Consider the following 27841-nt stretch of genomic DNA (forward strand, 5'->3'; position numbering starts at 1 on the left):
GGCTAAAGCGCAAATATGCCAAAATGTTCCATCAAAATTGGGACCTCCAGTTCCTAAGATACACAGTATGAGTATATTTATCTTTCCTTAGCGATATTGTGACTAGTGTATGGTGTATACATACATGTGTATTCTTTTGCAGTTAGTTCCTGACATTTTTCGCATTTATCCTAGAATGATGAAACCTTGTGCACATAAGTTAATTCTGTATGTATCACACATAATTTCAAGATCATTAGAGGTCATCTACATGTATGGTCATCCGATTTCAAATTCGTAAACATTGATGGATTTTCTTTAAACCTGCTGATGGAAGTGGTAACCAGTGAATACAACATTACAGCCAGGGGGACTTTGAGGTTATCAACCACTAGATCTTCATGTCACCGACAGGAATGAACTGTGAAAGAAGTTCAATAATTCTTTAGATATTGATTTGAAGTTAGAAAGAGCGGTTACAAAACTACTTCAATCGGCAATATTAGCTTGCAAATAATGTTTAATTTATGATCTGGGCTTTTTATCAAATGTCGCAGAATATTTATCAAAGACAAATTGTTTGCCCTCCAGTTGCTAAGATTTCGGCTAGGATTGAAAGCTCAGGCCACTCTAGGCCTAAATGTTTTACATTTTTATATTGATTTTAGCAGTATACTCATCTTGCGTGATAAACGTTGGATGAAAAAGGCAGCCCTAGGAGAAGAAGCTTTCTTGTACTCACAAGAAATCTCATCCTACCTAGTATGGAGCCAGACCTTTTTATATCTTGGTCATGTTTCAGCTGAGTACTTAACATGACGTGCTAATAAATCATATGGGGAGCATGTGAGCGTCATTGAAAGTACAGGTGCATTGGATATACATAGCCCATATAATCCATAATTGGGCATTTCAAATTTGATATTTTATCTTGAAAATGAAAAGATTTTGATTATAAAAATATGCTATTTTCCAAGTCATTTAGATGTGAAACTGTGAGAGCTTCAAATCATTACGGCATATAATTTGACACTCTTCTACTAGCAGTGACACCGGAACCGGAAGTCACTGCTATGGTGGCTATGGAAAAGTACCATTGCCCTCCCCCCAATAATTTGAGCCAGGTACCATTGCCACCCCCCCCAATATTTAACATCTTCCTGAGCCCCTGACTAGGGTAGAGGTTCTTAGATTATCCACCTTTAAAAATGCTAATATTTGAACAGGGTTATAGCTAGGATATTTTCAGTGCCGGGTGACATGTGATGAAAATCTTGATATTTGACAATTTGTTGTCAAAATTGATCAAATTCTTGACTAATTCAATAAAATTGTGCAATTTTGGACTGAGTGGTGAGCTTCAGTGCTAAAATTGTAGCTGAGTGGTGGGCTCCAAAAGTGAGTGGTGGGCTCTGCCGCCTACCACCGCCCACTGCAGCTACAACCCTGTATTTGAACCATACCAAGTAAGATGAATTTTATTTATTTATTTACAGTCAAAGAAAGCAGAGGCGGTGAAGGTGGTGGTACGCTGCCGACCTATGAACTCCAAGGAGGTGGCTCAAGGACACAAGAGGGTGGTAGAAATGGACGTCAAGCGGGGCGTGATAGAAATTAACAAAGGAGACAGTTCTTCGGACCCAAAGAAAACATTTACATTTGACTCTGTATATGATTGGAAGTAAGTATCTGCATGTATGTACTTTACTCAGGCCTGATTATTCCCCGATTTAAATCGGTTTTCCGATTTTTTTTCTACTAAAAAAAAAAAAAAAAAAAATTTCTACATTTCCGGAAGTGGATGATGATATTTCATCATAAAAAGAGCAAGAAAATTTTTGTTAGTGGGGAAATTAAGAAAGTGTTAATTATAAACTTTTTAGGGGTTGCATGCATTAAAAATGAAAAACAATTTTAGAAAAAACCCATACAATTATATGCCTCAGAAACCCAATTTTTACCCTCTGATATGGCTAAAACCCAGGACCCCCGCCGTGAGGGGCGATACTACGGTCGCTCCGCTCCCTCCGTTCGCCAACTTAAACCAAAACAGATTTTTTTTAGGACCACAATCAGGCCTGTTTACTGTATTTGACCTAATTTAGCCAAGGGCACTTCAGTCAATTACAGTTTTTGCTGCCGTAGGGGCGCTTATTAAGTGAGAGGTGCTGCTTTAGGTCGAATATGGTAGTCACAGTCAGTTAGTGTACAAATGGGTACCGTCTTTATTCAATACCAGGAAAGTAATAGACTCACTGTGGAGGAGGTGTAGCAACCCCCCTGCAGCAATATTACATGGTGGAGTCCTGCCCAATCACTTTGAATGAGAGTTGTGCAGTCCAGCCTGTGAACACAGGTTCCTCCCCCTTTACCTTTACCTAAGGCAATAGAACCAAATTAGTTTGATCTTTAGATTGACCATCGATGCTTGGGACAATCCAAGGTATTATTTAGGAAATCAAGTATTAGACTATTGTTAATACTAGTGATTATATATGAATCTTTGCATGTAATACAAATTTACCAATAATTCTGATTAAGATAGTTCATTTTAAATAACAATCATCGAATCAGCATCGAAGGTCGATCCAAAGATCAAACAAATTTGGTTCTGGAGCCTTAGTGTCAAAAAGAGTAGGGTGTTTACACCCAGACTAGTTTGCTAGTTGGTGCCCATCTGCTTAGAATAAATGATTGAAAATTTAATCAAGTTTAAAGCAATGTAAAGGGCAGTGTCAGAAGGGTTCCCATTTCCATTAACTGTTCAAAATCATGACACTTTCCATGGATGTGAATGATTGCAAAAAATGCTAGCTAGTTTTGGGAGCATCAAGAAGTTACCTGCTTTTCTATTGTTTACATGTAAAACAGAAACTGTCTCAGGAAAAAATGCTTCATCCTGTTAACATAATCAAAATTTCACTCCAAGATTGTAAAATTTTCCACTGTAAATGACAAAATTTCTGTATAATTTGATTCTTGGGTTCCCCACCTTTTCCAGGTATGGACTTTTGTTTCTTGTCATTTCATTCAAAACAACAACTTGTTCATTCTGATTATTGTTTTTGCATGATCAATCATTAAAAACATTATATTCATGTATGTAGATGCCAACATGTTCTAATTGGCAATTCAAGATCCAACATCTCCATAGATCTTCACACACAAGTGCCCTATATCTCTTCACTAAAGAATTGTAGTCAATGTTAAAACCCAAACCATTATAGTGGTAATAAATATCTTGTTCAACTTCTAGCTAGCCATGGGATCTTTGCCGTGGGAAGGATTAGTTTCCTATAAGAAGGAAAAGTCACTTTTCTGTTCATTAGTTAAATGTTAATGGCAAGAACAAGGTTGAATTACTGGTTAAGTGGTCTAGGTGAGATGGAACAAGATCCGTAGATCAATGCACATTTCATTTTGAACTCAAAATACTTGCTCTTTGCTCAACTGAGGAAGTACATGTATCTTGGGGTACTATGATACTGGATTATTAGTTTTGTCAAATTATTTGTAACACAGTTTCTTCAAAGCTTATAATAAGTTACGTGAAAAGTAGTAATCTTTGTTGAGTTTTACAAAATACTTAAGTATTTAACTTACCATGAAGTGGTTTTTGTAGATTTTTCTTAAACCACGTAGTTCAGAAAATGAAACCGTGGTTTCATAAATGCGATGCCCTATTTGTCATCAAAGTAATCCAAGGCAGTTGAAGATACATGTACACTGAAACAACAAAGTTTGATCTTTAGCCTCGTAACACAATTTTTATTTGCAGACGTACATGCCAGTAATATGGGGTAAAACAATCAATTTTGTGCAAATCAAATGAAGTTAACACAGTGCTTCTCTGCAAAGCATTGTCTTATCTGCTGTCACCAGGCTGCACAAAATTTGTATCAATTTTTTTTTAAGAACCATTGAATGTTCATTGAATGTTGCTCATTTTATGGGACTAAATTTAGTCAAAACAATGAATCGCTCCATCGCTCTCATACTTTTTGATCCCTGGCTGTCACCTTAACCCTAACCGCCTAGGGGCTTCTTGGCGACGGGAAGGGAAAGAAGGAAAGAATAAAGAGAGAAAAGAAGGAAAGAAGTTGTTTGCTCTGGGTGGGATTCGAACCCGAGACCCCTCGCATGCCAAGCACTCAGTCGGCGACACTTTGCCATGGATCTTGGGCTTCGCTGGCCAGCGAAACCGTGCCTATATATCACTTAGGGCGATTGCATCATCACACCACGTGGGATGCATGCACGAACAGCGCATATATCAAGTAGTATTTTGTAGCATTCAGGAGGGTTAGGGTTAAGGAAGCCTATACTGAGTTTCGATAGTGGTAACCTAACCCTAACCGCCTAGGGCAGGGGTCCGCAAATAGCGGCGCGCGCGCCACTTGTGGCGCGCCGTGGCTTCCCGAGTGGCGTGCGGCGCCGTTTAGAATTTAAAAAAAATAAAAATAAATAAAATAAAAATAAAATCAAACCCTTTGATCAAACTTCATCCATCAGGAATATCTCCAATATTCTACATTTCAACATTCCCCATGTTATCCTTGTAAAGACAGGCTAAAATAGTAGAAAATGTTGCACCAAATGGTGTCATTTGCACCTCAAATTTCAAAAAATCAATAGCTTCAGAGGGGGGACACCCCCATCCGACTCCCCCGGCGCTGCTAAAGAACCGCGATGGCTGCTTCCCAGCCTTTGAGTGGCGCTTTGCAGTTTTCTTTTATTTCATGTGGCGCTTCAACAAATCTATTTGAGGAAGCCTGGCCTAGGGGCTTCTTGGCGACGGGAAGGGAAAGAAGGAAAGAATAAAGAGAGAAAAGAAGGAAAGAAGTTGTTTGCTCTGGGTGGGATTCGAACCCGAGACCCCTCGCATGCCAAGCACTCGGTCGGCGACACTTTGCCACGGGTCTTGGGCTTCGCTGGCCAGCGAAACCGTGCCTATATATCACTTAGGGCGATTGCGTCATCACACCACGTGGGATGCATGCACTGAACAGCGCATATATCAAGTAGTATTTTGTAGCATTCAGGAGGGTTAGGGTTAATGATACTGAACATCAGTGGCAATTGTTAACTTGGGAAACAGCAGATGTAGGCTAAGAGGGTGTAGTATACAACACAAGTGAATCTTGAAATGCCATTGAAGACTTTCTATAGTGTTTTTACAAGGTGGCTCCCTAAACACTTAGCAATACTTTCAGTTGTTTTGACTTTTTACCTTTTGAACAATTTATGAAGACACTAGAATGTTGACAGTCTGGGTGTTTGTTGATAACCAGCTACACAGAGGGATTATACAGTGAGATTTTTCTTGTGTGTCCTCCACATTCTGGTTTTAAGAGGTGGGGTCACCTAGGAACTAATTTTGCTTTACACAGGTTTTCTTTTAAATGGTTGTCAAAATTATAATCGAAATCCCTATTTAAAAGGCTGCAAATATGTTATGTATTTTAAAGTATTTGAAGGCAAAATTTGTCAGTCATGTAAAAATGCACGCATATACTGCATGACAATATACCTCAAGCAGCGTCTGCATTTTAGATCAAAATTTAATTGCCATGAATTGGGGTACTAAGCCTGAAACCTTAAACCGAGCAACTTCTTGCCACAAAACAGTGGCAAAAAGTGTGTTAAAGTTTCTGAAATCTATTGTTTTGGTAATATATATCAGAAAATCTTGTTTTTATAATGTAAGGCATCTCTTTTCAAAGTTTTACGTTTTAAACATTGTCACTCGAAACAAGTTCAAGATCGCATTTCCTCTCATTCTATCCATCTCTTTTTTGCATTGTTTCTGTACAGTTCCAAACAAATAGATTTATATGACGAAACATTCCGGCCGCTGGTGGAAAGTGTATTAAATGGCTTCAATGGTACTATATTTGCCTATGGCCAGACGGGCACAGGCAAGACATACACTATGGAAGGTAAGTTGTCTTACTAGGCCAAAAAAAAGCATGTTTGTTTCCTGTAGCAGGTCCAAAAAGTATGCGAAATGCATGTTTTTTTAATCCACGTCTTGAAATGGAAAAAAATACCCTTTTCGCTGCAAATTGGAATGGGAATTTACAGTGGGTTTCTCCGACACACACACAAAAAAAATCATATTTCTTCATATTCAAGAATATTTATGACCCCCTTTCAACCTGCAGTAGTTTTTCACTATGCTTGTTTGTTGTGTAATGTGTAAAAGTTTACTCCAGTAGTGTTTTATATTATTTTTTTTTTTGCGATTTTTCCAGGTTTTTTTTTCTTTTTTTTCTTTGTAAGTGAAAAAGAAATTCAAATGCGCACAATAAAACATCAAAAACGAAATGCTTGTGCGCTACAGGAAACAAACTTGTTTTTTATTTTTGGCCTTAGCAGTCAAAGTATTGTAAATAAAATAGGTTATTAGGACATTTAGGTAGTTTGGATAAAGAGAGGTATTTATATTAAATGAAATGGGATTTTTGGATCAAAGGGATTGGGGGCATTTGTAAGGAAAACAAAGTGAAGCTAAATGTTTTTTACGGTCCCTGATGTAAACAATATTTTACAGTGTGTCCAAGAAATGATGAGCCCCATTAAAACTACCCTTGCCCAAGCTGTGTTTCAGGTAGTTGTGTAGATGTAGCATTCATTGTCATTTGTCTGGCATTCCCCTAATATGCGGATTTAGGGTTTCTCTACCGGAATTCAATTTGTGCCGAAATTCCTTCCCATAATGCAATAAGCGTTTTGCATAACAATAGATACAGTTCGGAGGTTAATCAATATTCTTTGTTATGCAATACGCATATTGCACTAATGGGAAGGAATTTCGCAAAAATTGATTTCGTTAGAGAAACCCTAAATCCACATATTGATATGATAGATAATTCTAATGTCAAATCAAAGCCAAAGAAGGCTTGTAGACCTTAGAAGGAGAAATTACAGAAAAAGGTAAAAAGGTTTAGTTGAAAACCCTATGCGAAATGTGCACAATTTTTAATTTAGTTTAAAAAGCTATGCGAAATGTGCACAATTTTTTTATTGTATTCTTCCCCTTATTTATTTTAGTTTTTTATGACTTTAAAAAAGCCAAGTGGGAAAGAAAAAAAAGAAATTATGCACTGAAATGTAAATTTTAAAAATGTGCAGTCTCCTGAGACACCACCCTCTCTGTATGACAATATTATGAAAGTGTGGAACTGGTTTTGCTATATCTTGTGTAGGTGATGTCACACTTTGAAACAAGATACTGCAGCTGATTGATTTGGTAGTGCAATTTACATTTATGTAATTGATTTGCATGTAAATGAAGCCCTGAAAATCTCTGCTAACTGTAAATAGAAAGTATCATCCATTGATCTATTTTCGTAAACTTGCTGAACCACTTTACCAATTGAAGAACATTTGATTTGCATTAAGACAAAGTGAAAAATGTCAAGGAAAGAAATGCAGAGATTGCCATGTCTCAACTAGGATGTTTACCTTTTGTATTCAAATGAATATGGCATATTTCCGGATCCACTCAAAGCCAGTATTGGAAAATGGGCTATTCCATTTATAATCCACACTACCCCTGTGGAAGATTTAGCTTAAGTCTGCCACAGAGGGAGTATCAATTTTGAATAGAAAACACAATTGGGTAACTGCCATTTGAAGTACTTACTCCAGTTGTGGAAGATATAGGTAAAGCCACAATACAAGGGGAGTATGGGTTTCAAAATGATTAACCCTGACAAATTACATTTGAAAATCATACTCCCCCTGTGGAAGATATTTCCAAATTCTTCCACAGGGGTAGTGTGGATTTTAACTGGAATAGCGTAATGACAGTTAAGAAAGAGAAGATGGAAAAACAATAACAAACATAAGAACATAGGCATTATCTCCACAACTGGAACCAATTGTGCTAGAGATAAGTGGTTTTACCATTATCAAGATTTTTTTATATGTGATGCGATCAAGCGAAATCAGTCGGAACTCGGAAATATTGATTTTGAGATATAACCAAACAATTTACAAATGACACATTTCCTTTTGTTTCCTGTTGTTTTGGAAACTCTTTAATTGCTCATATCTTTGGAACTGGTTGTTCAATTTCAATGGGGTTTTCTGCAAAATGCAGCTTTGTAGATGCTTTTACTATCCTATAAGAAACTGAAAATCTAATATTTCCGAGTTCCGACTGATTTTGCTTGATCGCATCACATATCTTATTGGCAATAACATTTAAATAAATTTTGACAATTGCCATAAAAAAAAAGAAATATCAAAATTTCAGCATTTCATTTTCATTCAAAGAAACGTTCATATCTGTGGAAGAAAAGGAAAACGGTTTGAACCACAGTGCACTGTTTTTTTCCTTGCCCAATATTTATAAAACCCAGCAAGATGATTCCAATAAGAAATTTTAAATAAGAGCACATCTGCACATCATCTTGTGTTATTTACTGAAACATTGATTAGAACAATACCCCCAATGCATCAATTTCTTCACCATGCCCTTTTTTGTGTATTTCAATCCACATCTAATATTGAACACCATACACCTGAAATAGTTGTGTAGACCGACAATACAAATAAATATCTGATTGTTTAAATGATTGATAATGCAAGACAGCTCAAATCCCAACCTGCAGTGCTAAAGCCTCCAGTGAGTATAACTGATATGAGTGCCAAGATGAAACGAGATCGATGTCGGCAAATTCGAAAATGGGGATTTTTTTTTCATCACTGCAATGTGATGGGGAAGTCAAATATGACCTCAATCATGTCTGTAGGGTTTACAGTTATAAACTATGGCAGGTCAACACATTGACGCTGAAATATATAATATAAGGAGAACTGGGCAGGTAAAGTTGTTCCTGCCCACATTCTATATCATTCCTGAAAACTATAAATCATTTTCAACTCCGCTAACAATAAATGCACCAATCTGTAATGGAGAGGAGATAAAATGAAGTTAATTGCATAAAGTTTGCATTTTGTTAAATCGAGATTTAAAGGTGAACCTCATTGAAAATAAAGTTATATATCAATGGAAAGCTTATGATATCAGGATATTAAAAATAATTTTTCCGATTTTTTGATGGCCAATAAAGCTGAAAAATTAAAAAATGAATGAATTTTTGGTCTTTTTAAAGGCGCCCAAAAAGCACCCAAATCAATCGTCTTTGACCTTGAGAATGCTCGTGACGTAAGCTCAGGGTTCGCAGTCACGAGATCCTACTTGGAAACATGTAAACAAGACTTGCTTCCTGTACTTTGCAAGCTGCCCGGCAAGTCTGATTTTCACAATAAAGCTTGAAATGAGAAGAATCTTCAAGTTGCTGATTCCTTCTATATATATTAGAAATAATAGAATTATTGTCAACACGAAAATGTTCCGTAAATTTTGACAAAATCAGTCATAACTGGCTGGGTATAACTGGGTAATTGAGTTTGAATTTCGCTGGGATCAATTCCATGCGCAAATGATTGCTGCTACCGTATACCGTTCATGTCATGGACTGAATAAACATGATCGAATAACAAATTAAAGAACTTGTTTGTGACATTCCCTATTCTTGATTCATTTAAAAATATCTGATTTTTAAAATGATATCGTCTTGTAGTAATCAAAAAATTAATTAAAAAAACGCCGATTTCATCAAATCCAGCCCATAAAGGTTTTCATATTATAGTGCATTGCGGTTAGTGATGTGGTCGACATGCCTTATGTCGACATAATGTCGACGTCGGCACGTATGCCGACATGTAGACATCAAAAAATCATGTCGACAAAAAAAAATTTTTTTTTTTTTTTTTAGTTTTCAAAAAATATTTTTGGCCAGAAAAGCAAGTTATAGGCCCAAACTGACTTGTTATTCAAGGTTGGAAACCAGAGAAATACTGCTACTAAAAAAAAAAAAAAAAAATGCCAATATTTTTTTACAAAGTTGGATGAACTTGTACATTTTGATTACCTTTGCTTCTATTGAACAGTCAGGGACACATTGAATTAGTATGCATTGCTAGCTGTTCAATAGAAACAAAAGTAATTCAAATGTACAACTTTTTCAACTTTGTAAAAAAAAATTGGCATTTTTTTTTTTAGTAGCAGTATTTCTCTGGTTTTCAACCTTGAATAACAAGTCAGTTTGGGCCTATAACTTGATTTTCTGGCGAAAAATATTTTTGAAAATTAAAAAAAAAAATTTTTTTTTTTTTTTTTTTTTTTAGAATTTTTTTTATGTCGACACGCTGTCGACGTCGGTATACGAATTATATCGACATGTCGACAATAAAAAACGGTGCCGACCACATCACTAATTGCGGTAATACATTCTCCCGGTACATTCTTTCCACACAATCACGATTGAAAGAAACAGATACTTTGTTATAAAATAAATTCAATTTAGGCTTAGTAGACCGTTATTTGATGGAATTCTGAAATCTGAATAAAATTAAAATATTGTCACTTGTGTCACGATTCTTTTAATGATACTACCATCAGTGTACTGAAAAAGTGAAACATTCATGTTTTATGGATTACCGAACACGATCGTAAATTGCTGCTTTTATGCTGAAGAAATTACAGGCAGCCGCATGATCAAGGTGGGCAAACACAGCGACTCGCTTGTCTCTCCGGTAGCACAAGTTCAAGTTGCGGCCGTATTTCAGCAGATTTGATCAATCGTTCCCTTATATCTACAGGAATAAATTTTGCTGATGAAGTAGCAATAAGTTGGAAATATCAGAATGTGAATATCAAATCGGTCATTTTGTCTGCAAGTACAGTACGTACAGTCGCGGATACGGAACACTCAGCGACTGAGTGAGTTCACCCGCCCGTATGTATCTACGAGTTAGCCTATCATACATGACCGGTTGTAAAGTTAAGACATAATTAAAAAATCCCGTACATGTACTTTATTCTATTCCTTCATTTTCTCATTGTGATAAGTTCATCTCAACTTGGTGTGACGATCTGAACTGGTAGCACTAGCAGTTATTTTTTGCATTCTGTGTACATACCGGATCCTCGGCGAATCTTCGCTCTTACTGCTTTCCTGTAATATTCCCTGCATATCGTGGATGGCTTGGCCTATCCCAAATCACCCGACCAGCACTTTTCCCATTTTTAATCCACACACTTTATTCAGGAACTTCATTCTTGATTTGATCATGATGTTTCCTTCATGTTATTCTTATTTTATTGAAGATATTTTTCATGTAAAGTAAGTTGGCAATGACTGAGTTCGTGCATTGGCCCGATGCATGCCACAGTTAACTGTAATGCATGGACATTGTGTTTACAATCAAACCGGAAGTAACTGTGTGTCCCGTGTTGCGTCATCATCGAAAGCGCCCAATTTGAGCGATTTCGTTTTGTAATTTAGGGGGGTGCCAATATCCAATCTTTGCATGGAGATTATGTCTATCCTGGTGCGTTAGGCAAATAAAAAATATTCTTTTCTGCTTCCTGGCATCATAAGGTTTCCATTGATATATAACTTTATTTTCAATGAGGTTCACCTTTAAGTTAATCGTGTGAAAGAAGAGACATCAAGGTGTGAGTTCATTGAGTTGTTGCAGTAATAAAAATGCCCTTTAAAAGGGAAAGCCAGCCTCAATGTAGAAGAGGTCTTGTAATTAGTTTTGGTCAATGTGAAAGGCATTTTTAGGATCACGGCTTACTACATCCATGTTACATGACAGTCCACCAAACCATCAACGGTGAGAAGATGTACACTGAAACTGCAGAACACATTAACTCCTAATCTCCTGTCAACTCTTTAATTCATTATTGTTCATTATTATTAATTCATTATTGTTCTCTAAATTGTTCTGTTCTGGTTTTATTTGTCTTTTCAGCTTTTTACCCACGATATTTCAATTTCCAATTTTTAATACCGTAACTTACGAACTCAATTTCTTCGCTTAGGAATGTCCGATTTTATTGGGGAAAAGCAGCGCTGTGGAGCAAAATAGCTCTTTATGTGAAAGCCTCCAAATTTATAAGCTGTCCAAAAGATGTCTGTTTTTGACATGATACGCCACATTTCTTAAAGACCCATTCAGTGATCCCAGCGCAAGAGTAAAAAAATTAAAATTGTTTATAAATTGCTTAAAAGAGAAGGATAGGCCTAAGTCATTCAAATTGTCATTTGGTATTTTTGAAATGCCAAATTTGGCAAAAAAATGAAGAAAACAGCAGTACTGACGAAGTTCAAGCCCCGCCATTCAAATACTTGTAGCTAATTTTAGATACTGTCAGTATCTAAAAATACAGATTCGTGTAAAATGTCTTATTTTGTCTTAAATAGGCCTATGGCTTTTGGCTGAACCATTCGCAGACTTAGCACATCTATGTAATAACAAAGGTACGGTACCAAAATTTTGATGATTTTTACGATCGTCTGGATGAGCAAATCACTGAATGGGCCTTTAATATTAATAATAGTAGGCATATCACCTCAAAAATAATCGCAGCAGAAACATGTTATTTAATGTTCCTACATTATTGAGCTTTATTAAAGCATCAAAATCAAAAACAGAATTGAAATCGGTCAATGCATTGTGACGTAGTGTCAATTTAAAGATGCTCGTAGATGGAATGAAATCCTGCCACAAATGGCTGTAATGACAAAATTGGCACATTTTAAGATTTTGAAGGTATATTTGGACGCTTGCTTGAAAAAGCAGCGTAAATTTAAATATCACATGTTAAATGCATATCTTTCCTGACTTCGTTACAGAAAACAAAATTTAAAAATCTATCATTGAATAATTATAATAAATTAACCAAATATACTATTTTAGCAATTTCGCCAATCTGCAGACAAAATAAATCTCAAAAATGACTAAGTTCAGCTAATTAATATGCAAAATTGATGCCAATAGAAAACCGTACATGATATAAAGGTGCGGTTTTTTTGCACACATATGTATTCAAAGTTCTTTCAATTGATAACAAAAAATACACAAAAAGTAATTAATTATGCAAATTAGGTAATTACAGCTAATTATGTATTTATGATATTATTATGCAAATTAGGCATGAGTAATTTTAGGTTTTTTTTCAATATTTAATGAACGTCTGTTCATTCATCATAAATTTTTTAAGTATGATCCTGTTATGAGGTTGAATAAATGAACTGCAGTTAATTATTTAAACACAATACAAAAAAATAAAAAGTTTGACATTTTGACGGTGTCTGGAATATAATTTTCATTTTTACTGTAAACATGGTATGTGTCACCATTACTCAAAGCCAAGTCCGAAAAGTAAAAATTAAAATTCAGTTGCAATGAGACTTTAAATTAACATTTTGTCATCTGGATTAACATGGGAGGATAATCGGTAAAAGCAAAAGCTATTTTACTGTACACGTATACAAAAATAGTATGGCCTTGGACACACACAATGGCTTAGAGCTATTGTGGTTTGGAAAATTACTCCCTAAAAATATCATTGATTAATGTTTTGCTTCAACTAGTTTTAGGGAAGTGTTTCATTCGTTGTCGACGAAATTAATTTACATGCTAAGAAAGATTAGTATTTCAGCTAAATGGTGGTAGTTCCTTTACTTCAATAGGCCTATATTTACTGATTTATGAGCGATCTTCAAAAATCCATAAAAACAGGCAGTAGCTCTTAAACAAAACAATATTTTTATTTAAGGACCCGATGTTAGCCTCGGAAAGGCTTCACACACCATATATTAAAAATTTAAACAATTAGGATAAATGAAGCATATGAAGAAATTCATTTATCGACATGGATGTTTTCTAAAATTGGCCAAATTTGAAGCGCGCCTTTTCAATTCACTGTTATGCTTGCATGCACAGTGTAGCAGAATTATTGTGCAGCCACTGTGACATACCTAATAATAGATAAGCTGCCTTTAAAAATATTATTGACAATGTTGAGAGTAGGAATTACCTTGAAAAATGTCTCAAAAATACAACATGCCAGTTATATTCTGGTCTGAAACGATCAGACAATATTTTAAACATTAATAACATCATAAACCCAAATCGTGAAAAAATCACCCGGGTAGATTTTTGGCTATTTCTCCATTCTGATCCTGCCCAAAAGTGTCTGCTTTTCGATATACCACGTCACAAATACTACACTGCACTGACTGCAGGTTTTAGTTAAAAGGGCATTTCGTGATCCACAGCATCATCCCTAACTTTTCTCAAAAAAAAGTTGAGATTTTTATATCACTAGAAACCTCTGGCTACATAATGTTTATGTACAAAATATTTCTTGCAGATTAATTCGTTTAGCAAAGTAATCGTGAAATTTGAATTTCGTTCTGGTATACCAGAACAAAATTGCAACACATTATCTACACATAACCATGCATAACTCGTAAAGGCAAAATCGGAATCAACTGAAATTTTTTAGAATAAGCTTTTTTTGTGGATATCTACTGAAAAATGTCATAAAAAGAGGATGCTAGGATCACGAAATACTCCTTTAATTCACCATATAACATAATATAAACTCACCTTACATGTACATATTTTATTTTAAAATAATTTGATATTAATTCGCAATGTATAGTTTACTATATGATAGATGGTGGCAAGAACATCTATAAAGGACTGATTACTCACTGCAATCTTCACTCTTGTGTGTTTTGACTGTAAGTTTATGAATCAAATAAAAAAGATAGAAAGTAGCTTCACTTACGTTATGTGTCATTTTATTTATAACATAGAAGTTATTAAATTAATAAAGTAAGACAATTTATTTATCTATAAGTGCATGTCAAATGGGTACATTGTTCAATACTATAGGCCTACATGCATAAATTATGCCCATATTATAGCTAGGCCCTAAAAACTTTATTTTGCATCGGATTTTTCCCGTTGAAAAGGCAAAACTGATGTTCATGATAGCAACTATTTCATCAATAGCATTTTGAGTCATTTTTATCCATAAAACGACACAGGATAGGATAGATAATTACTTTGACATCAATATGGTCCATATGATGAAGATTTTGATTCTTAGATCTGTTATCAACATGATATCACGCTGTTCAGTGGTCAAGGACCCCGGGTCAAAGACACTGATATGACATACTTTTCTTCTGCTGACCATATGATGCTGTATATTAACTATTATTGTTACATTTTAGGCCTATACCTAAAACTTTTAAAGTCATATTAATTCAAACATAACTTTGGTAATACTCACTCGTCTTCATTCGTTGAAACGGCAAAACATACTTACTTTTCCTTACACATAATTAAAATATTTTTTTTTAAATTCAACCACAAAAAGTTTTAACAAAAAGTCATTCCAATAATACCAATAAAAATTAATCTCTTGAGCAAACTGACCCCATCCCAGAAATAGGTACCAGCCCGATGGGCTGGCGAAAAGTATTGGCAATGTTTTGGCCTTTGCAGCAAATTTACATTTGCGACATCCATCTCTTTCAGTTGTGTTGATTCACATATTATGAAATAACACACAATGCTATTTAATACTGAATGCATGAAATAGGATTTGAGACCCAATTGATCTAATCGGGGTAATATGATACCGTAAAAGTGGAAAATTTCACATGATTTATTTTCACGCTTTACCAATTTTTAACTGTTTCATTAAAAAAAAAATTGCAACTCTAAGCTTCCTTACATGTACTTAAACACAAAAGAAATGTATTTGTGTGTTGTTATTTTCACGGCAGTTACTTGGAATTCAAAAAGTGCGGAAATAAATGTAGCGTGAAAATGTCCACTTTTGAAGTAGTTGTTACAGCGGTGTTTATGTGCAATTTGAAATGGGATCCCAGGGAGAAGTTCTACTTTATATCTTGGCTCATACAATATGTGAGAGGTATTCCCATCCCAGAAAATTGCAACCAATTTTATCAAATGAAATTTTGATTCAGGTGGTGATAAAAGTTTGAAATATAGCAGTTCACCATAATCTTTTTAGGAAATCCTATGTGGTATTGGGTTCATTTTTATCTGTGCAAACTTTTTATCGAATGTATTTTTCTATTCACATAAGGCATTTGTTTTTAATATCGGTCAAAATCTGTTTTAAAAGAACTTGTTGAGAGAATTTGTGATTAACACTTTTAAGTTAGTAATCAGGTAGCTCAAGCTTATTTTGACTTGGGTTTGAGTCGGTAAAAATTAAAAATTAAAGAAAAATTGAAAGGGAGAAAAACCTACATTCCGAATTGAGATTAAACTCTTTGCAAGCTCTGACACTATTAATTTTTTGGCCTGAAGATGTATCCATTATACAAGGGAATATGTAAAACAAACATTTTTAATTTAACGGGTTGTTTTTTCTGTTTGTTTCTTATATGCTTGTTTTAGGTGTGAGAGGTGATTTGGAAAATCGTGGAGTGATACCCAACTCTTTTGAACATATATTCACACACATATCAAGAACAGAAAACCAACAGTACTTGGTGCGGGCATCATATCTAGAAATTTACCAGGTAAGTCTTGATTACCAACAGTGGCGGTGCCAGGAATTTTTATTGGGGGAGGGGGGCATGGCATGGGGTAGAAAGTGAATTGGGGGGCAAATCAAATTTTGGGCAAAATTGCTGCAAAAAGTAGAAATGTTCGTAATTTTGGGTTTTTTTTGGATCCTCGGGATCCTCTTCAATAATAGCAACTGAATACACACTACACAGGCACTTGGATCCGCATCTAGGAAATGATCATGTAGTGAGTGCGTTTCTGGTAAGTGTGTTGGGGTGCATATGCAGTGTAGGGAGCTTATGGCATGATACCATGTGTATGGTGCTCATGACGCAATGCTGTCTGCATGCACAAATAAAGTTCACAGTGATTCACATCAATCCGCATCCCAGGAGTAGATTACGCTTTTCCTGTGGTGTTATCCAATGTGAGGAGTGTCATTTTGGTCCATTAATTGTGACTATTTACATGATCAAGTATGACGTCTGATATTCAGTGACAGTAATAGTTTTGAAGTACCCTACATGCATGTAGTAATTGCATTTAGCACCCAGGACACTTAGGTACAATCATTGATTTTGGTGAAAGTTATTTATTTAAAATTTTGTGGGAGTAGTTCAGAAGTAAAGAATATAAAATTATAATTTGGCGACAAAAACAAAGGTAGGTCAGTCAATGTTTTTTCTTCTTCTAATGTCTGAAATTATCTTAAAATCACCAAAATCTTTTTCACTTTGCTATCTTTCATAGACTTTGTTTTCAATCCAAATTTGTATTCAAATGATTGTATGGTTTATTTACCAAACAAATGTGTGAAACAATTGAAATGGGAATAATTACTGCTTATCTCAATTTTTAAAAGCAGAAATAAATGTTCACATCTAACACATATTTTGATGGACCTTTAGTAGTGTAGGAGAGGCCATTGTACAAGTCCCAGTTTATTGTATTAGTAAGCTGATAAATGAAATATAACCCAACTCTTATGCCATCTCAAAATGCTACCTCCCCATACATTTCCCCTCATATACTTAATCAACTGATTAGCGCTGGCATAAACAACATCCATACTTAGCGCTGTCAGCATAGAGGTAGAATAAACACATGTTTATTTGTGTAGTCCCTCTTCTCTTAACAGGATCAATAACAAAATACATGTACAGAACTTCATTAGTTTACATTAATTCATCAAAGCTAAACTAGTACCTTGGGATAGCTGGGGTGAATTGTCTGCTGACCTCCCTCCTGTGTATTATTTGTATAACTATACTTGTGCATGCAAGAAAGTTATATCTGTAATGACATGCTAAAGCGGCCCATGCACATTCAATTTTATTGTGCAATATCAAAGACATTCGAAAAAAATCTACCATTTTGAACTAATGATTGTGTGCACAATGGTAGATTTTGTATGGGGATGTTTGATATTGGCAATTGCTGACCTCATCCAGTGTATTATGTATAACTATACTTTGTCATGTGCATGCAAGAAATCATATCTGTAATAACTGGCTAAAGCGGCCCATGCACATTAAATTTTATTGTGCATTATCAAAGACGTTAGATACAAAATCTACCATTTTGCACAAATAATTTTGTGCACAATGGTAGATTTTGTATCTCTGATCTTTGATATTGCCCAATAAAATTGAACATGTATGGGCTTATTTTATGTAGTCTTTACACAAAATTACATGGATTAGCATAATTTGTTTTGTTCTGAGGGTACCCTGAATTGTTTTCAATTTTAATTTAAAAGGTTTTATTCAGTGAAATCAATAAAATACAATGAAACTAAAAATTGAGGTATTATGAAAATGATATGTTCAATTTGCTTCAAGCAAATGGCATATTGATCAGTGCACATTCCCACCCATAATGAATCTTAAAACCAGCTCAAAGCATTTCCTAATTTCAATGAACATCCTACCCTGTCAGTTAGTAAATTCCTTACACTATGATCCACAGCATACTCATCTATCAGGGCCACAGTTCTTTAACCCCAATACATTTGTACATTCATTGAATGACCTTTGAAAATTTGGGTACAGAAACTCATATTCTGCAACTTGAGGTCGAATTTTGCACTATGATTGAATAATAGAGGTTATTGAACTATGTCATTGGGATGAGGCCATTGTGGTCCATAGTGTTAGCTATTGCTTTCTCAGTACAAGGCCAGTGGGATGGCAGGAGCCATACTTTTCCAGTTTTAGCCATTTAACTAAAACACTGCAGTTTACTTAAATTTAAAATACATTGATATTATAGTAAATTAGTCAAGGAAGCCAATAATCATTTTTATATTTCAGTAGGCCTTGTGGTTAAGTTCAGGTCCATAATATATTGAAATGAAAGTTTTATCGAAATGAAAGTTTTAGGCATTTACCTTTCTCCTGAGAAAGTCATGCACATGGGTGGAAATGACACCCCTTATATCAAGCCTAGGGATTGCCTTTAATATCGAACCCATCAGGGTTGTCACCAGCCTAAATATAGTGTTGTTTATAAGGCATGTCATTTAACCCTAAACCCTTAACCCTAAACCATAACTGTAACCCTAACCCTAACCCTTTCCCTAACCCAAACTAAAACCCTAACCCTACATCCCAATGTAAAAAATGAACCACAGTTCTTCCCTGCAATTTGACGACTCAATATACCTCCAATTTTGTGTCGGTCAGAAGGAAGCTTATGGAAGCTTATTTTTATTTAGTGCCGGTCGGCAACTGCCCGTCCAGCACCGACCGGCCTGGAACCCATACCATTCCTCTTGTGTGTCAGCTTTATTTTGAGTGCAAACACCGCTAGCATCCCCCTTCGACCCCCCTTAAAGGATTTTCACTCGAATACTGAAGACTTTCAAACCCATAATCTTTGCAATTACTTGACTGTCAAGTATAATATCCAATATATAGTATCAAAGTTGTGATTCAATCATATATTTTTAGAATGTGATAAAAGGATTGCATTATCACCACCATTGAGTGACACTAAGACTTTATTTGGGCTGTTTATCATTATATCGCATCAAATTTTCAAACGGATTTAAAATCGTGTGTGTCTCATATCCAGTACAGATTAAGTGATAAATTGTCTCTCCCAATTTATTTGCCCTCCACCACCTGTTTTCAGAAGTATGCATATTCAAGCAGGCATTGATAAATTCCACAGTATTAAATTTCCAACAAGTATAGAAATAAAAGAACTACTGGTATGCATAGAACGAAAAATCAATACTGCTCTCAAAACCAGTTTAGCGAATGTCTGAAGACCTTACCCTCCAGCGCGTGAGAGAAGCGGAGATAAAACGAGGAAATTTGTCCGAGTCGGTAGATTGGCTAAATACCCTGAAGGGATGAAGGACTGAAAAGGTTAATGTTGTTTTAGGTTGGTTTCAAATTGATCATGTGATCCAGAAGTGAATGAAATCCGTCAGCTTGGAGATCAGGCTACATGGATTTGAAATGCAATCCACATTTTGAACTTTTACTTTAAAAGATGAATGACTTGTGGAGAGAAATTTTTAGAATTAGTGGCAATCAATAGCCATTTATTGGCCTGATGCTTCTGGTTTGCAGGGCATATCAGCAATTAGGTCACAATTTTTGTCCTCTCAAATGACATTGAAGGATGGATTTGTCAAAAATATACATCCTTGAGAGGATCTTTTCCTTTTCTGTCAGTTTTGGCAGAAATAATAGGGCAACCAATGCATCACTGAGCGTGTTTATAGTAAATATACCGCATTTTGAGCATACCGTATACGATAATCCTTGTATATATACCGATACCCTTGCTGTTTATAGTGAGACACAGTTACCGCTACAAATTATATACCAACTAACATTATCGTACATTTGCAATGACCCGAGGTCACACTGGGAATGTGTAAATATTGTGGCGCGACCTATAAACAGCCCATTCAACAATATGATCATGGCGGTGAACATGTAGCTTCTGTTTTGATAACTCTTGGGTGAGAATCGTTCAATGTCCTGCGCGCATCCTCGCATCATGAAGAAGCTCCTACTTCCGGTAATACCGCACACAATTTATAATGGTGTGTTTATAGTGGGAATATCTCGCCAGAAGGATATCGATGTACCGTACATACATATACTGCTAGTGTTTATAGTGGGCAAGTATCCGGATAATCTCTAACCTGGTAGAAATTCTACCGCAATGTACCGCACATCTGCTCCCACTATAAACACGCTCACTGAGAATTACACATACTGCAGTTCTTCTTAGTCTTGTACATAATTTTGATGGTTCCCATCCATTCAGCATTGGCAATTGCCGGTATCATCATGCAAAATGCTACTCAATTGTGATCACTTTGCTACACAATTTTGGAAATGTGTAGCAATTTTATGCTATCTACAGACTAAATACAGTGAAGTGTGCAAATGTAACAAAAATCAAGTAGTACAAGCTGATAATGCTACGCATAAAAAAATGTCTTGCGTCTATTGCTGCATCCATCATATGGTTTTTGCATTGATGTATTGTTGAAAAACAATGTGTCTTTTTTCATTTTCATAATCATATGTCTGTTGACCACAAATATATTAAGCAAATCACATTGTTTCCAAAGCAGAAGTACATTGTATTGTAAGAAAATAAGACAAAACTCGAACACAAACATTGCTTAGTTTGAAATAATGTCCATTATTGTGCATCTATCCACACAGACCATCTACACAATTACGCATGAAAACAATTTGTTAGTTTGGACGGACACTTAACTCATTAACACGTTGTGTATACGTCGTCCGGTAAAACATAGTGAGTATAAGTGCCTCATCAATACTAGCTGCTATCATTTATGCAGTCCAGGTCAATACGGAATTACTGGAGCTCGTGATTTTCATGCCCTAAAGGCTAGTTTTTGCTTAAGTTTGCTTGGTATTAAATAAAAAAAGCTTTCAAGAGAAGGCTTAGGTTGGAGGAAAAAAAAGAAAGGAAATCTATTCACTTTTGTCCCCATGTATATTTATTTCCTAGTTGTGGTATATGTATCAGTGTTGATTCATGAAACATAGGCAGCTGCAGATTATCATGTGTTTTATTTATATCAGATTAGCATTTTTCTTGAACAGACTCTAATTCACAAAATCCACAGGTTAAAGCTCTTTTTTTTATGCGTGTGTGGTTTAATATTTTGCCTTGGGTGATTTTCTTATTTTGTTGATTTAATTGGGGAGAAAATGAATATGATTCTATTCTATTATAATTTGTATTGACAGATATTTTAAAGCTTGATTATTTTCATGAAGCAGTAAGGACTGAAATATTGAGAAGTAAAAATGATAGAGATGTAGGGAATACAAATTATTCTACTTTTTGTGTTTTTTAAAAGTGGGTAATATTTTTGTCTTAACTATTGTAATCATAGCTCCTTAAATCCAATTAATTGTTTTTATGGAATCGCGACATTAATGGATTTGGATATGTACACATGAATTTTTTAATTTTTGTTTTCGTTATATTGTGTCTCTTCATTATGATTATGGACTGACTACATTTGATTATGGTAAAACAAATCAGTTGCATCAAAATTGTTGCATGTTTTTCAAAATGTGATATTATGGAAAGTAAAACATGCATCATTAGTATGGGTTGTTGGAGTGGTCGAAGCACTCGCCTCTAGCCACAGAGGCTAGGGTTCGATTCCACACAGGGGCACAAGTGTGCATGATAAGATGATAACTGATCCATGAATAATGACTGGCCTCACAGGTTTTTCTTCACATACTCTGGTTTTTCTCTTTGGTTTCTAAACTTTGACCTCATTCCATCATCCATGGGCAGCCTCTTCTTATAGTCCTCCTCCAAAATAGCAGCTTTAGATCTACTTGACTGACAAGTCATGTGTAATAAATCCAAATATATACTTATATTTTTTCAGTACTTAAATACTCAAAATTATCCAATATGATCCAATCACACAGTTGAACAGGATAAGCCATTTTAGTGGAAATGTGTAAGTTTATGTGGCATAGGCCAATCTTCTTGAGATAGTGATATGCTATTCACTTGCAGAGTTAAATTTTTTTGTCAATCTTCATTCCTTATAGTTCTAAACTGTTTATATAACCAAGCGTTTCATCCGTGAAACATGGGACGACGTCCGTCATAAATCGTCATCGTGGATTTGTTTCATCATCTGGTGCCATTCATGCATGCACTAAGTTGGAGTGTCTTATTGGTCATTAATCATGAAAGCCCATCAAAAGGCTTTCAACCCATCGTGCAGTAGTGTGAAATGTCCAATCTCATTAGGTGTGCGATGAAAATGGGAAGTTCAATTTAAGGCGACTCTGACTGCGATGTGTCCTGGTCTTTTTAACAAGGTTTTGGCGTGCTATTTGATTGTTTGGTTTTCTTTAAAATGCAAATTGCAATTTGTGATGATCATGGGTCTGATAGTAAATTTTTATGCTTGTTCCTTGTTTTATTTTGATAATGTGTATAGTCTTTGGTTTCAACTCATTAACTTCAAAATTTTATTGAAATTTGTATAAATATGAAGCCTCTATATAATTACTTTCAGGGTTGTAGCTAGGTATTTTCAGTGCAGGGTGGCATTTGATGAAAATCCAATATTTTTTGTCAAAATTTACCAAATTCTTGACTAGTTCAATAAAATTTTACAATTTTGGACTCCGAGTGGTGGGCTCCAGTGCTGAAATTGCAGCTGCGTGGTGGGCTCAAACTGCCCACTGTAGCTATAACCCTGATTACTTTCATTATGGCAATGTTGTAGCGTCCCCTTAAACTTATTTTTGATTAGGAGTCTATGAGAATGAACATTGAAGGTTGATGTGCAGTTTCAGCAATATATTGTGAAGATAAATGAGTTATTTCCTTCCATTAATTTTAACAGAATGAGCTCAGGCTAAAATGAGAAGTGAATGAAAGATGCTGTGACATATGTATTTATGGTGCTAAGCACATAAGAATGGTAGAGAAGGAAAATGGCTATGCAACATCGAGGTTTGCATAAAATGCATCATTTCATACTCACTGGGATGTAAATCTTCAGGAAATTTCCTGATTTCCGGAAATTTTCCTTGGATCTATAGGGAAATACACATTTTCAGGAAATGTTAAAGCAGTTTCAGGAAATTATGTCAATGCTTATTTTCATCCCTGTACTCAAAAAGAAGAACAAAATTTTCGAAGCATTAGTCATGTTCAGTTTGAAGAGGTTACCATTTTCCAAATTTTTCAAATGTCCATGTGGACTATGGTATGGACCATATGGGCAGGATAGTAAAGTGGTGACTGAGAGGGCGAATTCTGAAAGTGGTCAAGGATACTTGTAAAATTTGTAAAAATTTGTAAATTTGTAAAAAATAAGATTTGGCATAGTAACAAGCATCAAATTTGTTTGATCTAAGATCAACCATCAATGCTGCTTTGATGCTTGTTATTAATGAACTATCAACTAATTAATCAGAATTAATGCTAAATTTATATTGGTTGATATCAATACAGGCAAAGATTTATGTTACCACAATTAACAATAGTCAGTTACAACATGATTTCATATATAATACGGATTGACCAAGCATCAATGGCCAATCGAATGATCAAACTAATTTGTTTCTATTGCCTTAATAAACCATGATACAAATAAGTAAACATGAGAGTAATATAAATGTAGCCAAAATCTAACATTTGACATATAACCTTAGCTAGGATCAAAGTATGAACATACTTTTATTCTCATAGTATAAAAAATATAATGAAATTAAAGTTGATTCTGAATGCAAGTTGTCATTCTGTCAAATTGTGAAACCATACATACAGTGGGGTAGCCAGGGGGTAAAAGGGGGAAGCTTCCCTCTGTGAGAAGTCTTGCTTCCCCTCTTGCCCCCCCTCCCTCTTTCAGTTTCACCTTCCGTCTTTCCCCCTCCCTCTTTCCCCCTACCTCTTGCCCCCACCCCTCCACTTACCCCTATTTGGTACAGACAACCCTGTGATTGTTTCTTTAAAAGTGACAGTGCTCACAGTTACTGTTTTTACTTGGTGGCATGAATGATGATGCATGGCATCACATGAGGCCTTTCAGTCCAAATTGAGCATAGTTGGTGTTGTCTTGCGATACCCCAAGTGAAGATGGGTCTTCATCCGATGCCTGATATTTATCTTTGATTTGTGAGCGCCAAATGTTATGTTTCATCTGTCAGCAAGCTGTCGCATCCTGATATGTATGTTTGGTTTATCAACAATTTTGTTGATATATTGGAATGCGGACCGGTTATTTATACTGACGTTGTGCTTATAAAAAGTGAAAATGGTAATGGTTTTTACAATGAATATGTGATTAGAATATAAAGTGCCAAACTATTTTTGTACTTTTGGTTTTAAAATGTGAATTTTTCTTATAATGATTATCATCACCATGAATTAAAACTATAATTTAGATTCATCTTTGCATTAATCATGAGATCAATCTGAATTTACTGCTCCGTGAATGAAACATGGTGACCTGGAAACAAAATTAATCATTGGATGTGAATCATGTGGTAAATGATTTACATATTTCATAAATTGAGGTGCTTAAATTTCACCATAAAACACTTCCCAATGTGGTCAAATGACACCGAACTTGCAGAATAGAGAGGAGGACATTGTCTTTTGGGAGGACTATTAATTTGTCTTGATCAAATATTGGCATAATTGATGAATACCAGTACTCTGTGTACTGTAGTCTAGGACTAGTCTGGTTTTTGAAGTCTTAAAACGTAAAGTTAAAGTCATGGTTTACTATAATGCAGTCTAGCAAGTATTTGTAATGTCTGATGTATTCAGTGATCATTCGCAAAATATGGGATTAAAGAGAACTCGTGAAATTAAAGAGAACTCGTGAAATTAAAGAGAACTCGTGAAATTACTTTGGGGAAATCAAATTCATCATTTTTTTTCCATGATTATGATTTTCCCTAGTCAAATTAGCACAACTCCCAGCAGGTGCCATGAATTGATCTTCTTTTTAAAGGAACATTTCATAAATATTTCTCTCCAATATTTTAAAAGTGTTCGCCTGTTTCATGGATTATTTTCTGATGAGTACCCTAGATAGATTTACACACAAGAGTGGCGATTCCTATATTTAGTATGATCAAATGAATACTGCATGAAGGTAGAATAATGCTTTGTCACTGTGTATTGAATGATTCAACCTGTCTTTAAATAAGTTAAATTTTGAAATCAAAGAAAGGGTCAATAAACAGGTGTGATAATATGAATTAGAGCAATGTTAGTTGATGAGGTAGTGAGCTATCAGTAGTAGAATGTGGATGAAGTAGTGAGCTATCAGTAGTAGATAGTTGACGAAGTAGTGAGCTATCAGTAGTAGATACATGTAGTTGATGAAGTAGTGATCTATCAGTGTACAAATATTGACTGCTATGAGGGCACAGTTAAAATTATAGGCCGAGGTGATGTCAAACCCATGGGTTTGACATCACCTCGGGCCTATAATTTTAAACTGTGCCCCGAATCTTCAGCAGTCAATATTTGTTTTATATACCGAATCTTAAGATTCTTGTCATCTGTTTGGTTAAAAGCATCGGTTCTGGGAAGAGAAATTAATAGTTTCAATGCGAACGGCACAGATTACAATCTGCGATTTCCGCGTAATTATAGCGCGCGACAACATTAACGCGTGCGTAATATCATTTTATGCTGGGAACAACGCACACGCAGAACTATGCCCAGGGAATAGTTACTTTTGCGGGCATAGTCAAAACTATGCCCGCTCTTTTAACCAATCAGATAGCAGGAATCTTTAGATGAGGTATATAATAGTAGATAGCTGAAGAAGTAGTGAGCTATCGGTAGTAAATAGTTAATGAAGTAGTGAGCTATCAGTAGTATAGTTGATAAAGTAGTGAGCTATACGTCATAAATAGTTGATGAAGTAGTGAGCTATCAGTAGTGAATAGCTGAGGAAGTAGTGAGCTACATGTATCAGCAGTAGATAGTCGATGAAGTAGTGAGCTATCAGCAGTAGATAGTCGATGAAGTAGTGAGCTATCAGCAGTAGATAATTGATGAAGTAGTGAGCTATCAGCAGTAGATAGTTGATGAAGTAGTGTGCTATCAGCAGTAGATAGTTGCTGAAGTAGTGTGCAATCAGCAGTAGATAGTGGATGAAGTAGTGAGCTATCAGCAGTATATAGTTGCTGAAGTCGTGTGCTATCAGCAGTAGATAGTTGCTGAAGTCGTGTGCTATCACCAGTAGATAGTGGATGAAGTAGTGAGCTATCAGTAGTAGAAAGTGGATGAAGTAGTGAGCTATCAATAGTAGAAAGTGGATGAAGTAGTGAGCTATCAGCAGTAGATAATTGATGAAGTAGTGAGCTATCAGCAGTAGATAGTTGATGAAGTAGTGTGCTATCAGCAGTAGATAGTGGATGAAGTAGTGTGCAATCAGCAGTAGATAGTGGATGAAGTAGTGAGCTATCAGTAGTAGAAAGTGGATGAAGTAGTGAGCTATCAGTAGTAGAAAGTGGATGAAGTAGTGAGCTATCAGCAGTAGATAATTGATGAAGTAGTGAGCTATCAGCAGTAGATAGTTGATGAAGTAGTGTGCTATCAGCAGTAGATAGTGGATGAAGTAGTGTGCAATCAGCAGTAGATAGTGGATGAAGTAGTGAGCTATCAGCAGTAGATAGTTGCTGAAGTCGTGTGCTATCAGCAGTAGATAGTGGATGAAGTAGTGAGCTATCAGTAGTAGAAGGTGGATGAAGTAGTGAGCTATCAGTATAGTAGTAGAAAGTGGATGAAGTAGTGAGCTATCAGCAGTAGATAATTGATGAAGTAGTGAGCTATCAGCAGTAGATAGTTGATGAAGTAGTGTGCTATCAGCAGTAGATAGTAGATGAAGTAGTGAGCTATCAGCAGGAGATAGTTGCTGAAGTAGTGTGCTATCAGCAGTAGATAGTTGATGAAGTAGTGAGCTATCAGCAGTAGATAATTGATGAAGTAGTGAGCTATCAGTAGTAGATAGTTGATGAAGTAGTGTTCTATCAGCAGTAGATAGTTGATGAAGTAGTGAGCTACCAGTAGTAGATAGTGGATGAAGTAGTGAGCTATCAGCAGTAGATAGTGGATGAAGTAGTGAGCTATCAGTAGTAGATAGTGGATGAAGTAGTGAGCTATCAGTAGTAGATAGTTGATGAAGTAGTGTTCTATCAGCAGTAGATAGTTGATGAAGTAGTGAGCTATCAGTAGTAGATAGTTGATGAAGTAGTGAGCTATCAGTAGTAGATAGTTGATGAAGTAGTGAGCTATCAGTAGTAGATAGCCAACGGAAGTAGTGAGTTATCAGTAGTAGATAGTGGATGAAGTAGTGAGCTATCAGTAGTAGATAGTGGATGAAGTAGTGAGCTATCAGTAGTAGATAGTG

The 27841-nt window shown here is 35.6% G+C and overlaps 1 protein-coding gene across 1 annotated transcript in view; it reads left to right on the top strand.

Moving 5' to 3' along the window:
* The window catches only part of LOC140136959 (kinesin-II 95 kDa subunit-like), a 105574-nt gene that overhangs the window by 23461 nt on the left and 54272 nt on the right, over positions 1–27841 (top strand). Inside the window, 3 exon segments of the mRNA XM_072158622.1 lie at positions 1476–1660; positions 5794–5918; positions 16300–16424. Of these exon segments, the coding sequence (XP_072014723.1) occupies positions 1476–1660; positions 5794–5918; positions 16300–16424 (435 nt within the window).

The sequence above is a fragment of the Amphiura filiformis genome, chromosome 17 (genome assembly GCF_039555335.1).
Source record: "Amphiura filiformis chromosome 17, Afil_fr2py, whole genome shotgun sequence".
NCBI classification, from domain to species: Eukaryota; Metazoa; Echinodermata; class Ophiuroidea; order Amphilepidida; family Amphiuridae; genus Amphiura; species Amphiura filiformis.